Source organism: Lemur catta, chromosome 17 (genome assembly GCF_020740605.2).
Source record: "Lemur catta isolate mLemCat1 chromosome 17, mLemCat1.pri, whole genome shotgun sequence".
Classification (NCBI taxonomy): domain Eukaryota; kingdom Metazoa; phylum Chordata; class Mammalia; order Primates; family Lemuridae; genus Lemur; species Lemur catta.
The window spans coordinates 39,606,009-39,622,472 of record NC_059144.1 but is presented as its reverse complement, the minus strand read 5'-3'; the positions used below and the strand labels follow the sequence as shown (position 1 = coordinate 39,622,472).

The 16,464-nt window shown below is 48.3% G+C and overlaps 1 protein-coding gene across 11 annotated transcripts in view; it reads left to right on the top strand.

Annotated features, from left to right (window-relative positions):
- ZMYND8 (zinc finger MYND-type containing 8) overlaps window positions 1-16,464 on the top strand; it is a 111,546-nt gene that overhangs the window by 15,296 nt on the left and 79,786 nt on the right. Inside the window, exon 1 of one of the 11 annotated variants that reach the window (XM_045528496.1) lies at window positions 10,737-10,853. The exons of the other annotated variants lie outside the window; for them this stretch is intronic. Within the exon in view, the coding sequence (XP_045384452.1) occupies window positions 10,772-10,853 (82 nt within the window). The 5' untranslated portion in view covers window positions 10,737-10,771. Of the gene's footprint in view, window positions 1-10,736; window positions 10,854-16,464 lie in introns of those variants that run through there. 11 annotated transcript variants of the gene reach the window in all.

The following is a 16,464-nucleotide window of genomic DNA, read 5'->3' as shown; positions in this document are numbered from 1 at the left end:
TGGGACACCGGCGATACTATTCTCTGCTTGCAGGTGGAAAACAGCCCCCGAGCTGTACTGTACGTGGAAACTAAGACCCTCTGGCAATAATTGGTGCAGAATTCGTTAATCCTCTTCCTACCTCTAGTCCACACAACCTTTCAGGTTCTTTAACTAAATTTTAATTCGTACACCCCTCTCCTCCTGACACGTGCTCACTTATTAACTGAGTAATTCCCGAGTCAGTCATTGCCATTCTGCCAGGCTTGGCATTTACTAGAGCGTTCTAGTTCTCGGGAGACAAAGCTTTTGAGCTTTCAAGATGTCAGGTTGACATTTGTGTCTGAGGATAATGATCTGCTGAAAGATGCTCAAACATAAATCAGAAGTGCCATCTAGATGGCAGGTGTATCTGTGTAGCTAGTATTTTGTATTTACTAGGTGCCGGGTATTGTATGCAAATTACTTCATCTGATTCTCATAACAATGCCATAATGTAGTGTGTTGTTATTCCCATTTTATAGCTGAAGAAACTGAGGCTCAGATGGAGTAATGAGGTAGCAGAGTAGGGTCAGAGCTGGGATCAGGTTTAATCTTTGGTTTTAAACCTTTGTACTTAACCATGAGTTGTATCCTGAGGGTTACAAGTCTAATGCCTGCCGGCCCAGCAGGTAGATCAGTGATTGTAGCTGGCATCTGAGGATGCTGGGGGCTTTGGAGAATGGGAGAGGGTCTCCATTAGATCGCTGACCAGCAGGAATATGGCTCACTCAGTGTTGCCAGCTGGGATTTTTTTTTCCTGTAAAACTGCCTTGATTTAGAAATGTGGTCTGTGCAGACCAGTTTCTCAAAAGACCATGCATGAACCCAGCAAAACACATTTCCGGGTCAGAAGTGGCCGAGGGCTGTCATTTTGCATTCTTTACGGAAGACTGGTCATGGCACAGTTCATTGCAGGATTTGGCCGCACGGTGCGTACAGAGCAAGCCCCTCGAAGACCAGGGATTTGAATCCTGAAAAATGATGGACTCTGAGTTGAGTTCACATCTCCGTACAAAGGCGCTCCTGTTTGGGCTGCTTGCATCTTGATCCTGCCATGTGTGCATTTTGTGGTAATGATTGTGCTGTGCGATGCCAGGCTGCCAAAGCTGAAACCATTTTAAAAAATGTCTGTGTAATGTCACCGGCACAAGGGAATGAGCTACTTGGAAACATGCACAGATGCAGCGGAAGCCCAAGATATTAAAATCTTGAACAGTATCATTCTTGCTGCGATTTGCCTGGGCATGGATATGTTTTCAGAGACAGGATGCTAGAGAATATACAATTATAGCAATTTGCTAACCAGCCCCAGACCTTAATTAGTACAGGATCCTTGTTCTCACTGTTGTATGTAAATTAAGACTTTCACAAAGGGATTGTTTATGAGGACGCCTGTGAGATAGAGACCTTCTGTCATTTTTTTTTTTTCAAGGAAACTCTTTAAGAAAATAGAACCGTAAACAGTTTTAAATCACAGTGCAATGCAGAAGTGCTGAGAATTTTTCTTTCAAAAAATGAGCATCAGTATTTTTAACTCTATTTTGGCTCTTCTACATTTCCGACAGCCCAAGAAGTGCCATCCATGTACTGTGCAGGGGAAAGAATTTGTGAGTTAGATAACTACCAGATTGTTCCTCTCCTAACAAGGTCTAAAATATCCCAGAACTCTGAAGATGTCTGATTATGGTTTTGCAAATGAGAAATCTTCTACCTTCTCTTGGCCAGCATCGTCTCCACCGTGCATCTGCTCACGGAATCCTGTCGGCAACGTCTGTGCAATTGAGCTTTGTGGTTCGCTTGTGGAAACCTTGAGTTTGCCCCATTTTTGAAGCGTGATCCACGTTATGTGTTTATGTGACTATTATTATTCTAGAAGACTGTGATCTAAAATTGACCATTTTCAAGCTTAGTTTAAAAAGAACCAGCTCTTCTTTTTCTTCCTTTAAATGCCTGCAGAATAAACGTACCAACTCTGAGGACTTGTAGAGATCCTGGCACATTTTTTTGCCTGAAAGTTTTAAATAAGAATTGCTTCATTTTGTCCCATTGGCCGTGGATCCTTTACTGGCGACTTGAGTGCGGAGCAAGTTTAGAAGAGCCTACGTGTGGTGGTCGGGGCGAGTGCGAAGTTATAGACCCCTCCAACCTCCTGTGTCCCCCACACCTACCCCAGGCTTTCCTGGAAACCTAGAGAATCCAGCATTTGACAGACTTTTTAACAAATAAAAGCAGCTTTATTGAGATATAATTCACACACTGTACTCCATTTTAAATTGTATCGTTAAGTGGTTTTTAATATGTTCACAGAGTTGTGCCATCAATGCCACAACCAATTTTAGAACGTTTTCATCACCCCCAGTAAGAAAGGTCATACTTATTAGCAGTCACTTCCCATTCTCTCCTCACCCAGCCCCTGGCACAGTCGACATTCTGTGCCTGTGGATTTGCTTACGGTAGGCGTTTCATGTGAGTTATAGAGTAAGTGACCTTTTGTGTCTGAGTTCTTTCACTTAGAATAAGGTTTTCAAGGCTTGTCCACGTCATTGTAGCATGCGTGCATCAGTACAGAGGGTGCTTGACTTTGATGACGCCAAAGCGATACGCATTCGTGACTTATGATGGTTTCAACTTAATCGTAAGTCCGGGAGCATATTCATTTCTTTTTTATGGCTGAGTAATGCTGCATTGTATAGCTATCCCACATACCCGGGTGTAGATTTAGGAGTGAAATTGTGCGGTCATAGGGTAACTATGCTTAACCTTTTGAAGGATGCAGAGTTGTAAACACGCTTACTCTCGTGACCCCACATCTTCCCTACTAGCTACTGTCCTATTTCTGGCCTCTTCTGCAAAGCCACCCTTCTTAGGAGGAGTGTCATGCTCCTGTCATGGTTTTCTCCCCTCCCACTTTCTCCTGCCGGCTACACTGTCACTCCATCCAGCGTCCACACTCTCACTGAGCTTCCTGAAGACTCCACGTTGCCTTTTCCAGTGGAGTTTTTCAGCCCTCATCTGCCTTGATCTCTCAGCAGTGTTGGACATGGCTGATGGTTCTTCTGGAACCATCTCTTCCTTCGACTTTGCCACCACAGTTCTGATTTTCCCCTATTTCCTTGGCACCTTCTTCTCTTCTCTCTGGCCATTAAATGTTGGGGTCGCTGAAAGCGTGGCCCTGTCCTCGTTCCCCCAGCATCTTCTTTTTCTGGGTGATCTCACCCACATCTGTAGTTTTATGACTCTTCGGTTTATATTTCCAACCTAGGTATCTTCTGAGTCATGATGCAGAGGGCCGGCTGCCCACCTGACCTCCCTACCTGTTGTTCATGGTCATCGCAAACTCAACATGTCCAAAACCAATTGTGTATCTTACCTCTTCCCCTTCCTGCACCTAAGCAAAACACCTGCTTCTCCGTAGGGAATAAGCCCAGCTCTCTGCCAGTGGTCTAGGCTAGGGACGTGGACTTATTCTTGATTCTTCTGTTTGTGGCTTTTTTGTGTCATTTTGTGACTTGACTTTGTCTATCAGATGGGTAGAACTTTTATCCTGGAGACTGAAGTAAAAGCAGCCTTTCGGCTAGAGAGGATGGCTTTGCTTTCAGCATAATCCAGTGCCTGGAAATAATTACCCGAGCTCAAATGTCTGTTCTCTGTGAAACGATTGGTGGCCTGTCTTTCTTTTCCCTCTAGGGACTAGTGTTCTTTGAAATGGCCCCCTTGCCTCTGATTCCTTTCCTTCCCGACATTATAATATCACTTTTAGTGGGCTGTTTCTAAAACACGAGTCTGATTGTCCCACTCGCCTTTTAAATTTCCAGTGGCTCCCTGCGACCACAGTCTTTAGTTAGAGATTCAAGGCCTTGCTCCTCTTTCTTTTCCCGCCTCGGGCCAGCACTGCAGGGGCCCTGCAGACTCTGTCCCTCCTGTGCGGCCTGCCTGGCTGTCCTGTTTGTGTCCTGACCTGCCAGGTTCCTTCCTGTGAGCCACACTTTGCAGCTCTTTGCCTCCTGCTCTCCCTGAGGGCCACCCTCTCCCACCTCGTCCCCGTCCTTGCAGACCCAGGCCCTCCCTCTTTCCGAGCCCTTCCTTTATACCTCTCCTACCGTGGAGTCCTTTAGGTTCCAAAGTCAAAAATCACCCTTGAAAGTACCGTAAATTGCCCGTGAAAGTAATCAGTTTTGATCAGAAATTCTTATGCATACTAACGGTTTGAGAATTTCCAAGCTAGACTAAAGGAGGAATGAAAGGCAAGTTCACATACACATTTCTGGGTATCACATCATTATGCCTTGAATTCAGCTACCAAATCCCTAGAGGCAAACAGGGATGGGTGGATGACTCAGAAGCCTCCTGTTTGCCTACTAGACTTGCTCCTTTGTCTTAGTATTAAGCTTCTGCAGCTGTGCTGTCCAATACAGTAGCCACTAGTTGTAGGCAGCTGTTTAAATTTACATTAATAAAAATTAAAATTCCTTCCTCCATTGTGCTAGCCACATATCGAGTGCCCAGAAGCCACAGGTGGCCAGAGGCTGCTGTATTAGGCAGGGCAGATGTAGAACAGATACAGAACATTGCCATCATTAGGGCAAGCTCTGTCGCACAATACTGTTCTGTAGCCTTAATAGAGTCATGGCAGGAGGCTGAGGCAGGAGGATTGCTCGAGCCCAGGAGTTTGAGGTTGCTGTGAGCTAGGCTGATGCCACAGCACTCTAGCCTGGGCAACAGAGTGAGACTGTCTCAAAAAAAAAAAAAAAAAAAAAAAATTAATGGATTTGTTGTGAGTGCTGTGCTGGATGTTAGAGGTGAAAATACCAAGCCAGGGCCTGGCACAGCATAGGACATGCTCCATAAATGATTGTTGTGTTAGACTTTGAGTTTTGCATGATCAGACCCTCCTGGGCCTGCCTGTTCTTCTCTGAAAAGTTCTACTAAGAACATAGCTTTTCTTCTTATCTTCCCAGATTGGCATTTCTTACTGGGGCTGGGGTGGGGACTGCAGCTGTAAAGGATTTTCAAGGTTGTATTTAATTATCTGAAAGTTCAGAAGACCTTGGCAAATGGGGAATTTAGAGTTCCACCTGAAGGGAGAATCCTGGAAGATTGTTCATGTAGAAATGGGGGCCCTGTGTGGTGGGATCGTATGATTTTATTTTATTTTTAAAGAGAAGCTAGAAATCTGGATTTTAAAATGCAGTTTCTGCCAACTTTAAAATATTGACAAACTTACTAAATTTTAAAAGTAACGCCCAGCTCTGGGTGGTTTGGATTCGGTCTGCAGGCCCAGGCTGTAGGTTCCCCTAAACTGACGTCCTGCCCACTGCTGCTTTTCTAGAGCACTGGCTCATCTCATCCGTGGCAGTGGGGCTCCCTTCCTAGTAAGGCTGACCTGGTTTTGTGCCCCACCTCCTAATGGTCCTCCCACGGCTCCCCATCCCCACACTTCAGTTTGGGGACCGTCTTTCAAATCAGCTGGCTATTTCTTGGGTTGGAACCAGATACAGTACTAATTGGTAAGAGCTGACCGGCTGTGTTGTAAGACAAATATGTATCTTTAAAATCTAGACTCATCTCCAGCCTGGTGAGATGCTGACACTCTGAGAGGCCCGAGGGGGCTAGAGGGAGACAGGAAAGAGCAGATTGAATTTCTCTCCGTTGAGTGGGATTCAGGGAAGATGAACTTGAAAAATAATCCTGTGCTTTCCCTGTCTGAGGCCGCGCCCGAGTTGTTGCACGTAGACCGGTACCTGCTTTTTGGGCCCTTGATTCAGGCTGCAGGGGCAGGACTGAGGAATCCAGAGCCAGGCTGAGGATCTTAGGGAAGTGCCTCAGGACATCCCCAGACTTAAAAGGGTCCTATAAGGAAAAGGGCAAAGAACCCAGACTACAGTTTTGGTTAAATGATCATCTCAGTGGGGGTCTCCTAGCAGGGAGTGTGTTCTCCCTGGAGAAAGTCACCAGCCTTTTTTTTTTCTTTTCTTGTTTTTTTTTTTTTTGACTGCTAAATGATTGTGTAGCAGTAGCTCTTCCCAAGAAGAATGGAGAGAACTAGGAAATGGGTGGCCTCAGAAAACCTCATGCGTTTTCCCCTCTTAGATTTTTCAGTAATTGCATTTAGCTACATGGCCCCATCACAATCAGGATTTTAACCCCCTACTTCTGGGGGAAATGGGCTCTCTAAGCAAGAAACGAGAATGGCTGAGTACCTGTGGGAAGGGGAATTTCCTGTTTTAGGGTGCTTTTTGGGCTCTGGAAGGGCCAGGCTCCCGTTTTTTGTAATTTTTCCTGTTGACTTCACAGCCCTGTTGCCTTTTTGGTTTGCTGGAAGAAATTCTTAGACTGGGGAAGAAAAACTGGAGTTTCCTGTGAGTCAGGATGGCTGGCACACCTCGGAGCTTTGTTAACCCTGTCCAATCGGTCAGACGTGTGCTTTGGGGCACTTCCCAGCCGGGCCATGTGCCGGGCACTGGGCTGCAGCAGAGGACAGACAAGCTGAGATCAAGCCCACGTTCTGGTTCTGGAGGACACACAGTAAACAAGTGAACCAGCAAAGGCAGATAATTTTCAGGGAGGGATGACTGAAATGAAGGAAAGCACAAAAATAACTTAAGGATGATTATAATAAGGAGGCTGGAAGTTGGGGTGGTCAGGGAAGGCCTCTCTGGGGAGGTGACATTTGAGTCAGAAGCTGAAGTTGGCAACTATTGAGAATATTGGGCATAGAAAATTCTAGAATAGAGGGGCCAGCCAAGTGCAAATGAGCTTGGCTTATCTGAGGAACAGAAAGGAGGCCATTGAAGGCCTCTCTGGGGAGGTGACTTTTGAGTCAAAAGCTGAAGCTGGCAATTATTGAGACCAGGCATAGAACATTCTAGATGGAGGGGCCAGCCAAGTACAAATGAGCCTGGCTTGTTTGAGGAGCAGGAGGAGGCCATTGTGGGGTGCATTGGCATGGGCTTGTAGTCCTAGCTCCTTGGGAGACAGGTGGGTGTACATTGCTCGAGTCCAGGAGTTTGAGATCAGCCTGGGCAATATAGCAAGACCCTGTCTCTTAAAAAACAAGAAAGAAAGGAGGCCATTGTGGTTGGAGTTAAGTGGATAAAGGAGAAAAAACTGTGAGCAGGACCAGGTCACTGGGACACTGTAGGTCTCCCTAAGATGTTGGGTGTCTGCAGTAAGCCCCTTGGAGGGTCTGTGCAAGGGAGTGCCCTATCTTGTTTAGGTTTATGAAGGCCGCCCAGCGCATAGTCGCAACTGTGAAGGTTGGATGGATGTGAACAGGCAGACGTGAGGATGGGTGGGGAAGGAACATCCCTTTTGCGGAGCACCTGTTATGTGCCAGACACCACATAGGCACTGTCATCCTCACCCTGCAAGGTTTGGCATTCGTAATACTTTGCAGATAGCCAGGACTCTGAGGCTCCGATAGGTGTGCGAGCCTGGAATTCTCTCTGACCAGCTCTCCTAAACTTGCTAAGCCTTATACGAGTTGGGAGGAGGGTGCGTGGGGAGGAGTCCTGGGAGAAGGTCAATCCGGAAGGGTGGGGCTGGAATTGTGGGGCCCCTGAAGAGCTCTTTGATCTGTGAGAAAGTCCTTAGTCCTGGAGGGATTTTGAGCCTGGCTGGGTTGAACCCATGATACAGCCTGAGAGGATTCACTGTGAAAGTTTGTTTCTCATCAGTGAGCTTTTCTCAGAAAAAGGTTGGGAAGAGCTAGTCTGGTGACTACCATGATGAAGTTGCAAAAAGATGTGGGGAAACCAGTGTGAAGTTTTTCTGCCCACTCTCCTGGCTCCTCCTTCCTTCACAGGAGAGTAATGGGTCGTGGCTCATGGTTCTCTGATGTGCTGGACGCCTTTCACTTTGCATGCATCGTCTAATTTAATCCTAACATACCTTTTTGGAAGATTCTAGTGGGTACAGCTGAATGACTGCCTCACAGAGAGGCTAGGTAACTTGCCCAAGGTCACACAGCTGGCAGGTGGCAGTGCTCGAATTCAGGCCGCAGTGGCCTGGCTCCGGAGCTCACGCACTGAACAGCAGTGCCGTGTTGACATTGGCCAATGCCGATCATGCCCCTCCTGATGGAGAATTACCAGGTGGCACTCACAGCCCGGGGAGAGGCAGCTGCCCTGGGCAGTTAAGGGCTTGGCACCCAGCTGTGATGGAGGTGGGGCATGCTGCGTCCATCGTCCATCTGCTGCCTTCGAGCAAGTGCCTTTGCCTTTCTGAGCCTCACCCATAAAATGGGAACAAAAACACCGTCCCAAACTCATGGGATTCTTGGGAGGATTCCTAAAGTAGCTTCTCAGTAAACAATAGCTGTGAATGGCATGAGCCCAGTTTGAAAAGGAAATGGGGAAATATTTCCCTGGCTACACCCTCCTGGTATTTCTCCTGCTCGGCTTTTTGTCCATCTGTAATCAGTTTCTTAATCGCTCTATCCTTTTTAGCCACATTACCATGGGGCTGTTTTTCTCTGGGACTTAGTTACCTTATCCAATTAAATGGGGATGCTGAGAACCTGTCTCCTTGTAGAATTCCGGTGAGTTGTAAATAAATTGATGTTTGTAGTTAGAACAGTGCCTTCCAGATGATAAGTGCTCAGCAAGAGGTAGCTGTTGCTGCTGTTATTTATTTCTGGCAGTCCTCCCATGAGGGCAGAGGCCTTCCCGTGAGTTTCCCTGCTAGCCTAGGTGTCTAGTAGTTGCTCAGTTAACTCTGTTGACTGACTTGTCCCATTGTTGTTTTCTGTTTGAAATCTGAAGTCAAGGCCAACAGGTGAAACATTAAGAATCATTTGCCTTCTTAATGAGTACACACGCCTCTGTGGGTGGTATATTTACACAAGGCCAGACCTGCCTGGTAGCTCGCTGGAAGTTTCTCTATGGCAGGTTTCTCAGCCTCGCGCTACTGGTGTTTTTTTGCCCCATCACTCTTTGCCGTGGGGCTGTCCTGTGGGATGTTTAGCAGCATCCCTGCCCTCCATCCACCAGATGCCAGCAGCAACTCCTCTCCTTGCCCAGTTGTGACAATCAAAAATGTCCCTAGACATTACCAAATGTCCCCTGGGGGGGACCTGGCTGAGAACCGCCGCTTTACTCTGTTCTAAGCACCTGATCCTAGTAAAAGTAGCACCTGCTTGATTCCTTCTTTACCCTTTATTTATGGCTGCATCATGATATTTTGCATCTAACCCCCCTTTGGTGTTGCTTCCTGTCTTTGGCCCCTGCACCCCGTGCTGCAGTGGCTACTCTAGTCCGTCCTTGCGCGCACTCCCGAGCCTGCAGGCGATAGCACACGTTCTTAGACTCACCCCACCGACACCCGAGTAATGTTAAGCATCTTTTTGACCAGGGTCATTTGGGTGACATGCTGGGTCTGAAATCTTCGCTTCCCCAAAGGAATGTGACAAGGCGACTATTAGAAGTCCTGTCCTTTCTTGGTGTTTCAGTAGAGAATTTTCTTATCTTCATCAGGTGACTTCTGGCAAGGCTGGCCTCCACCCAGGGGACGCGGGGAGCGGTGCTGGGTTAGCGGCGGCACCTCTCCCTTCATCTCTCCGCTTTCTGAAGCTTCTTTATTTCCCTTTTCTTCTCAACCCACTTCTGTGCTTCAGCTGCGGCTGGCACTGAATCGTCTTTTTGTTTCTGAATTGGCCCTCTGATGCCGCAATTCCCCGCTGCAGATTGAAAGGCACCGGCACCTGAGCTTTTCAGAACCTGAGCCAGGCTGGGCTTGGGGGTGTGGCCCCCGTGGTGCTTCCTGGCAGCCGGGATAAATAATGCAGACGGGTCTCAGCCTCCAGAACTGGCTCCTCTGCCAGCGGCGAGGCAGAGGCCACAGGCAACCGGTTACTCCACATTCTCTTGGTGGCCTCAGATATGTGCTCGTGTTGGAGGGCGCCTTCTGGGCCTGCTGAGGGGGTGGTTGGGGGCAGTGCTTTCTCCGAGGGAGTCGGGCCCTGCCAGGTAAAATCTGAAAGAGCCTGGCATTCTTGAACCGGGAAATTCCTGTTGTGATGTTGTCCTTTTTCCCGAGAGCCCCGTCCCTGTTGAGGGGGAGAAAGGGCCTGGGTTGCAATTGCCTCTGGTTGTTGAGGGCTAAACACGGAATTCATTTGTAAATCAGCCTCTTTTCCCTAGATTGAAGCAATTTCTGTCCTGCCGGGCGAGTTTCTGGTAGTTCGCCTTTTACATATGAATGTGCCCTTTAATCACCACTTCTGCGTTATTGAGAGCTGGGTAGAGGAGGCTGTGTCTAGTGGGAAGGGATTATACCTCGAGGATAAAAGATGGGTTTTCTCTTTCCTGGGAGAGGCGAATCAGAACTAAAGAGAATTTGAAACAGTTATTAAAAATTAAAGACACCTGCAAAATGCAAACTGCAACTACCCCCTCCCCTCTAGTTCCCTTCTGATATCGTCACTTCAGCCCGCAGAACACCTGTAGTAGCTTATGTTTATTCACAATCCAGTGAAATAAATGGCCCTTCGGTGCAGTGCACTGAAGACTTTCAGCTCTGCCGAGCTGCTGTCGAGGGTGATAAATGAGAGCCGAAAGCCTGGGGACATGAAGGCAGGTCGCTGTGCCTCAGACTGCCTGATTGCAAAGAGGTGACAGTGTCCTTGCCCCGCCGGGCGACCTAACACGTACAAGACTGGGGCTGGCCTGGTAAGTGGTGACTCTTAGCCTGTCCTCTTTGCTTCTTCTTCCTCCTCCCCCTGGGAGAGGCCGCTGAGGATCCGGAAGCAGGAATGTCTGCCGTGGGTGAGCCTCTCTTCTCTTTTGAAAAAGAGAGGCTGGGCCCTGTGAGCAGCCACGCTTTCTCAATGGCAGGTAAGTGTCCCCTCCTGGTGCCATCTGCCCCTCATTTGCTCTGCCTTCGAGGTACCCTGAATTCCTGGTGAAATAACATTCCCCCTAAGTTGAGAGTGACCCTTTCATTCCACTGCCTCATTTCCATTCCAGCCCTCCTTTCCTGGTTCTGGATGGGAAGTTCTCATTCCCACGCAGGGATTCTTTAGCAGCACAGCTAGCTCAGGCCAGGGCAGCTGCTCTGGAGGAGACAGCTCAGCTGGCCGGCTCTGGTGGGCCCAGGCCAGCCAGGGTGCAGCCTCATCCTAGAGTAGCTGTGGGGTTCAGAGATGTTGAGCATTTGGGCAAAGGATCATTTGCTTGGGATTTGTTTTCAGTTAGATGTTCCTTGCGATTTAGGCATTCTCTCCTGTAAGGAAAATTTTGCCTCCCCTCCCCGCTCCCCATCCTGGGCTCCCAATTTATTATTTCTGCTCTCTGCCAGGAGGAAATTCCAGGCTTTTGTTTCTTTATGATGTAATTACTGGTTGGGGAGGGCCCGAAGATTCCTGGGGAGGGAGGCCTGTTTGGGTACCTGCTCTGGTCTGTGTCTTTGGGAAACGCTTTGCAGTGATTAACGGAGCTCTGCCTCTGCTGCTGGCGAGGGAGCCCCCGTGTGTGGTCGTGTTTGAAGTGGGCCGCCGAGAGGACTGGTGATGGAGAGAGTGCTGCCACGCCGCGCTGCCACTGACCCTGCCTTTGCGGTTAGGGGAGGGAACATGGCGTTTTTTAACAGTCTGATTGAAATGCAGAAATCTTGTACTGGGCTGATGCTGGTCTCCGCTTGATGCTGGCCGGCTTGATGCTGGCCGGCGTTTTCCATGACTTTGAACTTGGGGGATTTGAGAAAGCAAGCTCTGTTTTTGGAGTAGGGTGGTGGGGGAGGAGAAAGAAGAGGAGGAGGAATGATTGTTAAAAAAATGTTACCATTGATTGAGTGCTTACTTTCTGCCAGATATTACACCAAGAACTGTACATGAATTAACTGGTTGAATCCTTCAGTGACTCCACAAGGTACCATTGTCTCCATCTTAAAGTAGGACAGAAGCACAGAGAGGTTAAGTAGATTCCTTAGGGTCACACCGCTCGGAAGTGCAGAAGAGCTGACTCCTGACCACTGTGGCATTGTGCCTCCGTCTTTTGTGACCCACTAGAGCATGTGGGGGTGACTTCTGTCCTTGGTCACCCTACTCCTGTGGCCTGCCATGCTTGCCTTGGCCTGTTGACCAAGCCTTTCTTTTCATTCAGGCCCCAGCAGGCTTGCTGTCGACATCATTAAGGAAATTTAACACCCACAAAAACACACAAAGTGCCTGGCCTTTCAGCTGCGGCCCTTTCCCTGGAGGGAGGGGACAGACAATTCCCTGTAATGGTGTGTCATTTCCTAGCCCCTGGAGAACTGCCTGTGCTGTGACTAAGGCACCGGATGTGGGCTGGGGGGGGCACCTGGTGTGGCCTGGCTGGGAGGCCTAGATGAATATTGGAAAAGGGGGAGAGGAGAGAGCCACGGAGCCCCCAGTCTATTTTGTAGCATAGGGCAGGTTCTGGTGCCACCCTTTGAAGATTGGGAGGTAGATGTACTTCCTGGGGACCGTTCCCTCCAGCCTTGCTTGAGACAGAGTCTTGCTCTATGGCCCTGGGTGGAGTGCAGTGGCGTCATCAAAGCTCACTGCAACCTCAGACTACTGGGCTCAAGCGATCCGTCTGCCTCAGTCTCCCCGGTAGCTGGAACTACAGGCAGTGCCATGACGCTGGGCTAATTTTTCTATTTTTAGTAGAGACGGGGTCTTGCTCTTGCTCAGGCTGGTCTCAAACTCCTGAGCTCAAGTGATCCTCCCGCCTTGGCCTCCCAGAGTGTGAAGATTACAGTAAGATTACAGGCGTGAGCCACTGGGCTGGCCTGGGGACTGCCTTTGAGAGAATAGTGTCATCAGTGAGTGACAACACATGATTTTCTACCTTCTCCCAGTTCCTGGAACTCTTTGTTGGACCTTCCCTGCCCTCATACCTCCATCTGCTGTTGAATGAAACAAAAAAAGGCAAAATGAGAGTGTACGAGGACTGTCTGGAAAATATCCAGCCATGTACTGTGTTCTGTTTATATTAACAGTGGCTGGATACTTTCTGGACAGCCCTTGTACTCTTAAACCATAGACCCTAAATTAAGAAATCCTCTTGCTACAGAGCTGAGGACAAGGCCCTCCTGGTGCAAGGCCATGTGGAGCAGTGGTTGTGAGCCTGGGCATTGTACTCCTGGGTTCACGTCCCAGCCCTGCTACTTGGTATCAGTGTGATCTTGGGCAAGTGTGACTTAGAGGGAGCTATAGGAGGGCGATTTGAACGGTGCCTGGTACCTCGCATGTATTAAGTAAGAGAAACTCTGAGCCGTTAATACCCGTGGCTCAGGAAAGCTAAGAGGCCGGGTTATCTTGAAGTGAGGTGTCCTCTAAGTCAAAGGACATCCGGGAAGTGCTGAGCAGGATTATTTCTGGTGGTTCACAAGACACAGGTTTGGGAAAGATCTCATCACATGCTTGGTTCTTAATACCCAGTAGACCTTCCCATATTATTAAGATTTCAGTGAAATGTCACAAGGAGGGAAGAATTCTGCTGCTTTCTGCTCCATGCCAAGCTGTTTCCCTGAGTCACTGCTCTGTCCTCTTCCACCAGGCAGCACTCCTCCCTCTCCCACATTAACTCCTTCAGAGCCAGACTAGACGCACGTGGGTGCTGGGGAGCCAACTAGGTAGAATCACAGGTCCTGCTACTTAGAGAAGGCAGCAGAAACGTGTTTCAGATCAAAGGTGAACTATTTCCCAGTGATTGGTCCATAGTAGATACTTGTCATTGCTCCAAGTTTATAGATGAAATGTGCTTATTAGCAATACAGCCTCGTTGGAATTAAATCATTAAAGAAGAAAAAAAAATTGACTCAGCTTTCTGGAAAAGGTGCTGATGTGGCTGATGTTGGCCTGGTTGCTACGTCTGCGCCCCGCAGTCTGTCATCACCAGAGGCCCAGCCCCAACGGGAGTGGGGGCATTTAAGTCCTAATGCCGCCTTGCAGGCCCCTACCTCCAAAGGACAGGGCCCCTACCTCCAAAGGACGGCTGAATCTGGCAGGCACTTCCCAATTTTTCTCCCTAAGAGCCTTTATCGAAAGTCCCTGCTGTTGACTGATGTGTCTGTTTGGAACCTATTAAATTTCTACCCCTTGGATACAGCCACTGAACTCTCATTAACTCCAGGGGGAATTGGTGTGTTTGTAACAGCAAACTGGATTGGGCTTTTTATGTTTTGCTGAGACGAGACTGTTTGGAATATAGGCGACTGTGGGCCAGACCTCCCCGCTTGCTGAGCAGGACCTTGGTCTCCCCTTTTGTTTCCAGGTGGGCGTGGGCAAAACTCCCTTGCCAGCTCCAAATTGCTTACAAGTGTGTTAATTTTTAGGGATTTTTTTTTTTCCTCTTTCCCATAGAATTAAAGAATTTTGAAGTTTAAGAGGGACTTTAAGACCCTCTGGGCCAGGTGTGATGACTCGCGTCTCTAATTCTAGCACTCTGGGAGGCTGAGGTGTGAGGGGATCACTTGAGGTCAGGAGTTCGAGACCAGCCTAAACAAGGGCGAGACCCCGTCTCTACTAAAAATAGAAAAATTAGCCATGTATCAGGAGGATCACTTGGGCCCAGCAGTTTGAGATTGCAGAGAGCCATTATGATGCCACTGCACTCTAGCCCCGGCAACAGAGTGAGACCCTGTCTCAAAACAAAACAACAAAAAAACCCCAAACACCTCTGGGCCTAATGCTTGTATCATTAGAGCTGAGGACACCTTTGGGAGGGTGAAGTGGGCTATGGCCCTGCTTCCCAGGAAGTTACATTCATGTATAACATGGTGGCATGTGGTTCATGGGTCCCCGAAGCACTGTCATGGACTACAGGCAAGAACGTACGGTTTTGGCCCCTTTTCCCCCCTCTCTTCCCATTTTACAGGTGAGTCCCTGTGGCCCTGAGAGGTGAAGAGACTTGCCTGGGGTCATTTCCTATTTAGACTCACTGTCCAGCCTTGCCTGCTTGCTTGGCTTCTGTCTGCTGAGTCCTGAACCAAGCCCTCAGATAGTGGTGGGAAGTCGAGGGGATTGGCTCACCGGTGTGGAACAGGATTCTCTAGTCATGAAAACTCAGACTCCATCCGTCAAACATATACCAGATATGTCAAACTAGCGTACTTCCCAATTCCTGGGAAACTAGTTAAAATACAGATTACTGGGCCCTACCCCAGAGTTTCTGATTCTGTAGATGTTGGGTGGGGGCCCGAGAATGTGCATTTCTAGCCAATTCCCAGGTGATACTGCTGCTAGTGGTACTGTAGAACAGGACTGAAACAACATTTTAGTTAATTCTGTGATGGCTTGCTTAACTTATAGCTAACAGCCAAAGTCCGCTTTTGTATACAAGGCTTGCTTGCTTAATTTATAGCTAATAGCCAAAGTCCGCTTTTGTATACAAGGCCTGCTTGCTTAACTTATAGCTAACAGCCAAAGTCCGCTTTTGTATACAAGGCCTGCTTGCTTAACTTATAGCTAACAGCCAAAGTCCGCTTTTGTATACAAGGCTTGCTTGCTTAACGCTTGGTTGCGATAAAGAGCTAAAAAAAAAAAAAAAAAAAAACAAAAACATAAAAGACCTGTACTCCCGCTGCGCGGGGTCCCTGCCCATAGAAAGAGACCACTGCGTTGGTGCTCGGGGCTTGGACCCTAGTTCGAACTAGTCAATAAACTCCTTTGCCTTTTACAGCCTCAGTGACTCTGTCATTCTGTTCCCGGGGCCGAGGGAATCTGGCTCTAACAGTACAGGGACCACATGTTGGGAACCATTGTCCCAGGGAGTCTTAGCGATTCACTTGGATAACTCAGACTGTCCAAGGAGGAACTGGGGCCCTTTCTGGCTCCAAGGGCTGAGTAAGCATCGCTTGTGTCCATCTGCTGTGCCCCATTTTCCAGCTCGGTGGCTCTTCAGGAGGGTAGTACCACTTCTTTGAGAGTGTTGGGAAGTTTGTGGGTGTACTGTTTGTTCTGACAGTGTTTAGGGGTACTAGTGGGAATGAGTGGCAGAGTGCAGAGGTTGCCTTGCAGTGAGGAAGAGCTGTCCCTTCCAGAATCCAATAGTGCTCCATTGAGAAACACCGGAACACACAACTTGCTTTTCCCTGAACGTGTCCCGCACCTTCCCACTGGCAAGTCTTTGTTCATACCCTTTCTTCTCTCAAAATCTACTCACAAACTAAGAACATAACAAAATCCACACCTTTGCCTGATTGCTTTCAGTTTTTCCCCGGGCAGGATGCCATTTCTTTTGGGGCACATTTCCTTTGAGACCCCAAAACACCTTTATAAAACATCCATACACTGGCCCTGGAACAGCATTATTGGGGTTTATCAGATTACGTAGAACAAACCCCAAACTCCCTCGCAACCCTTTGGTAACACTTCTTATCCTAAGTCAGGCCCTCATTTGCTCATTACTGGCTTTGGTTTGCACTTGCTGCTTTTTTATGTGAAATTAAGCCTTCTAAATACTTTTTGATAAAGTTGTC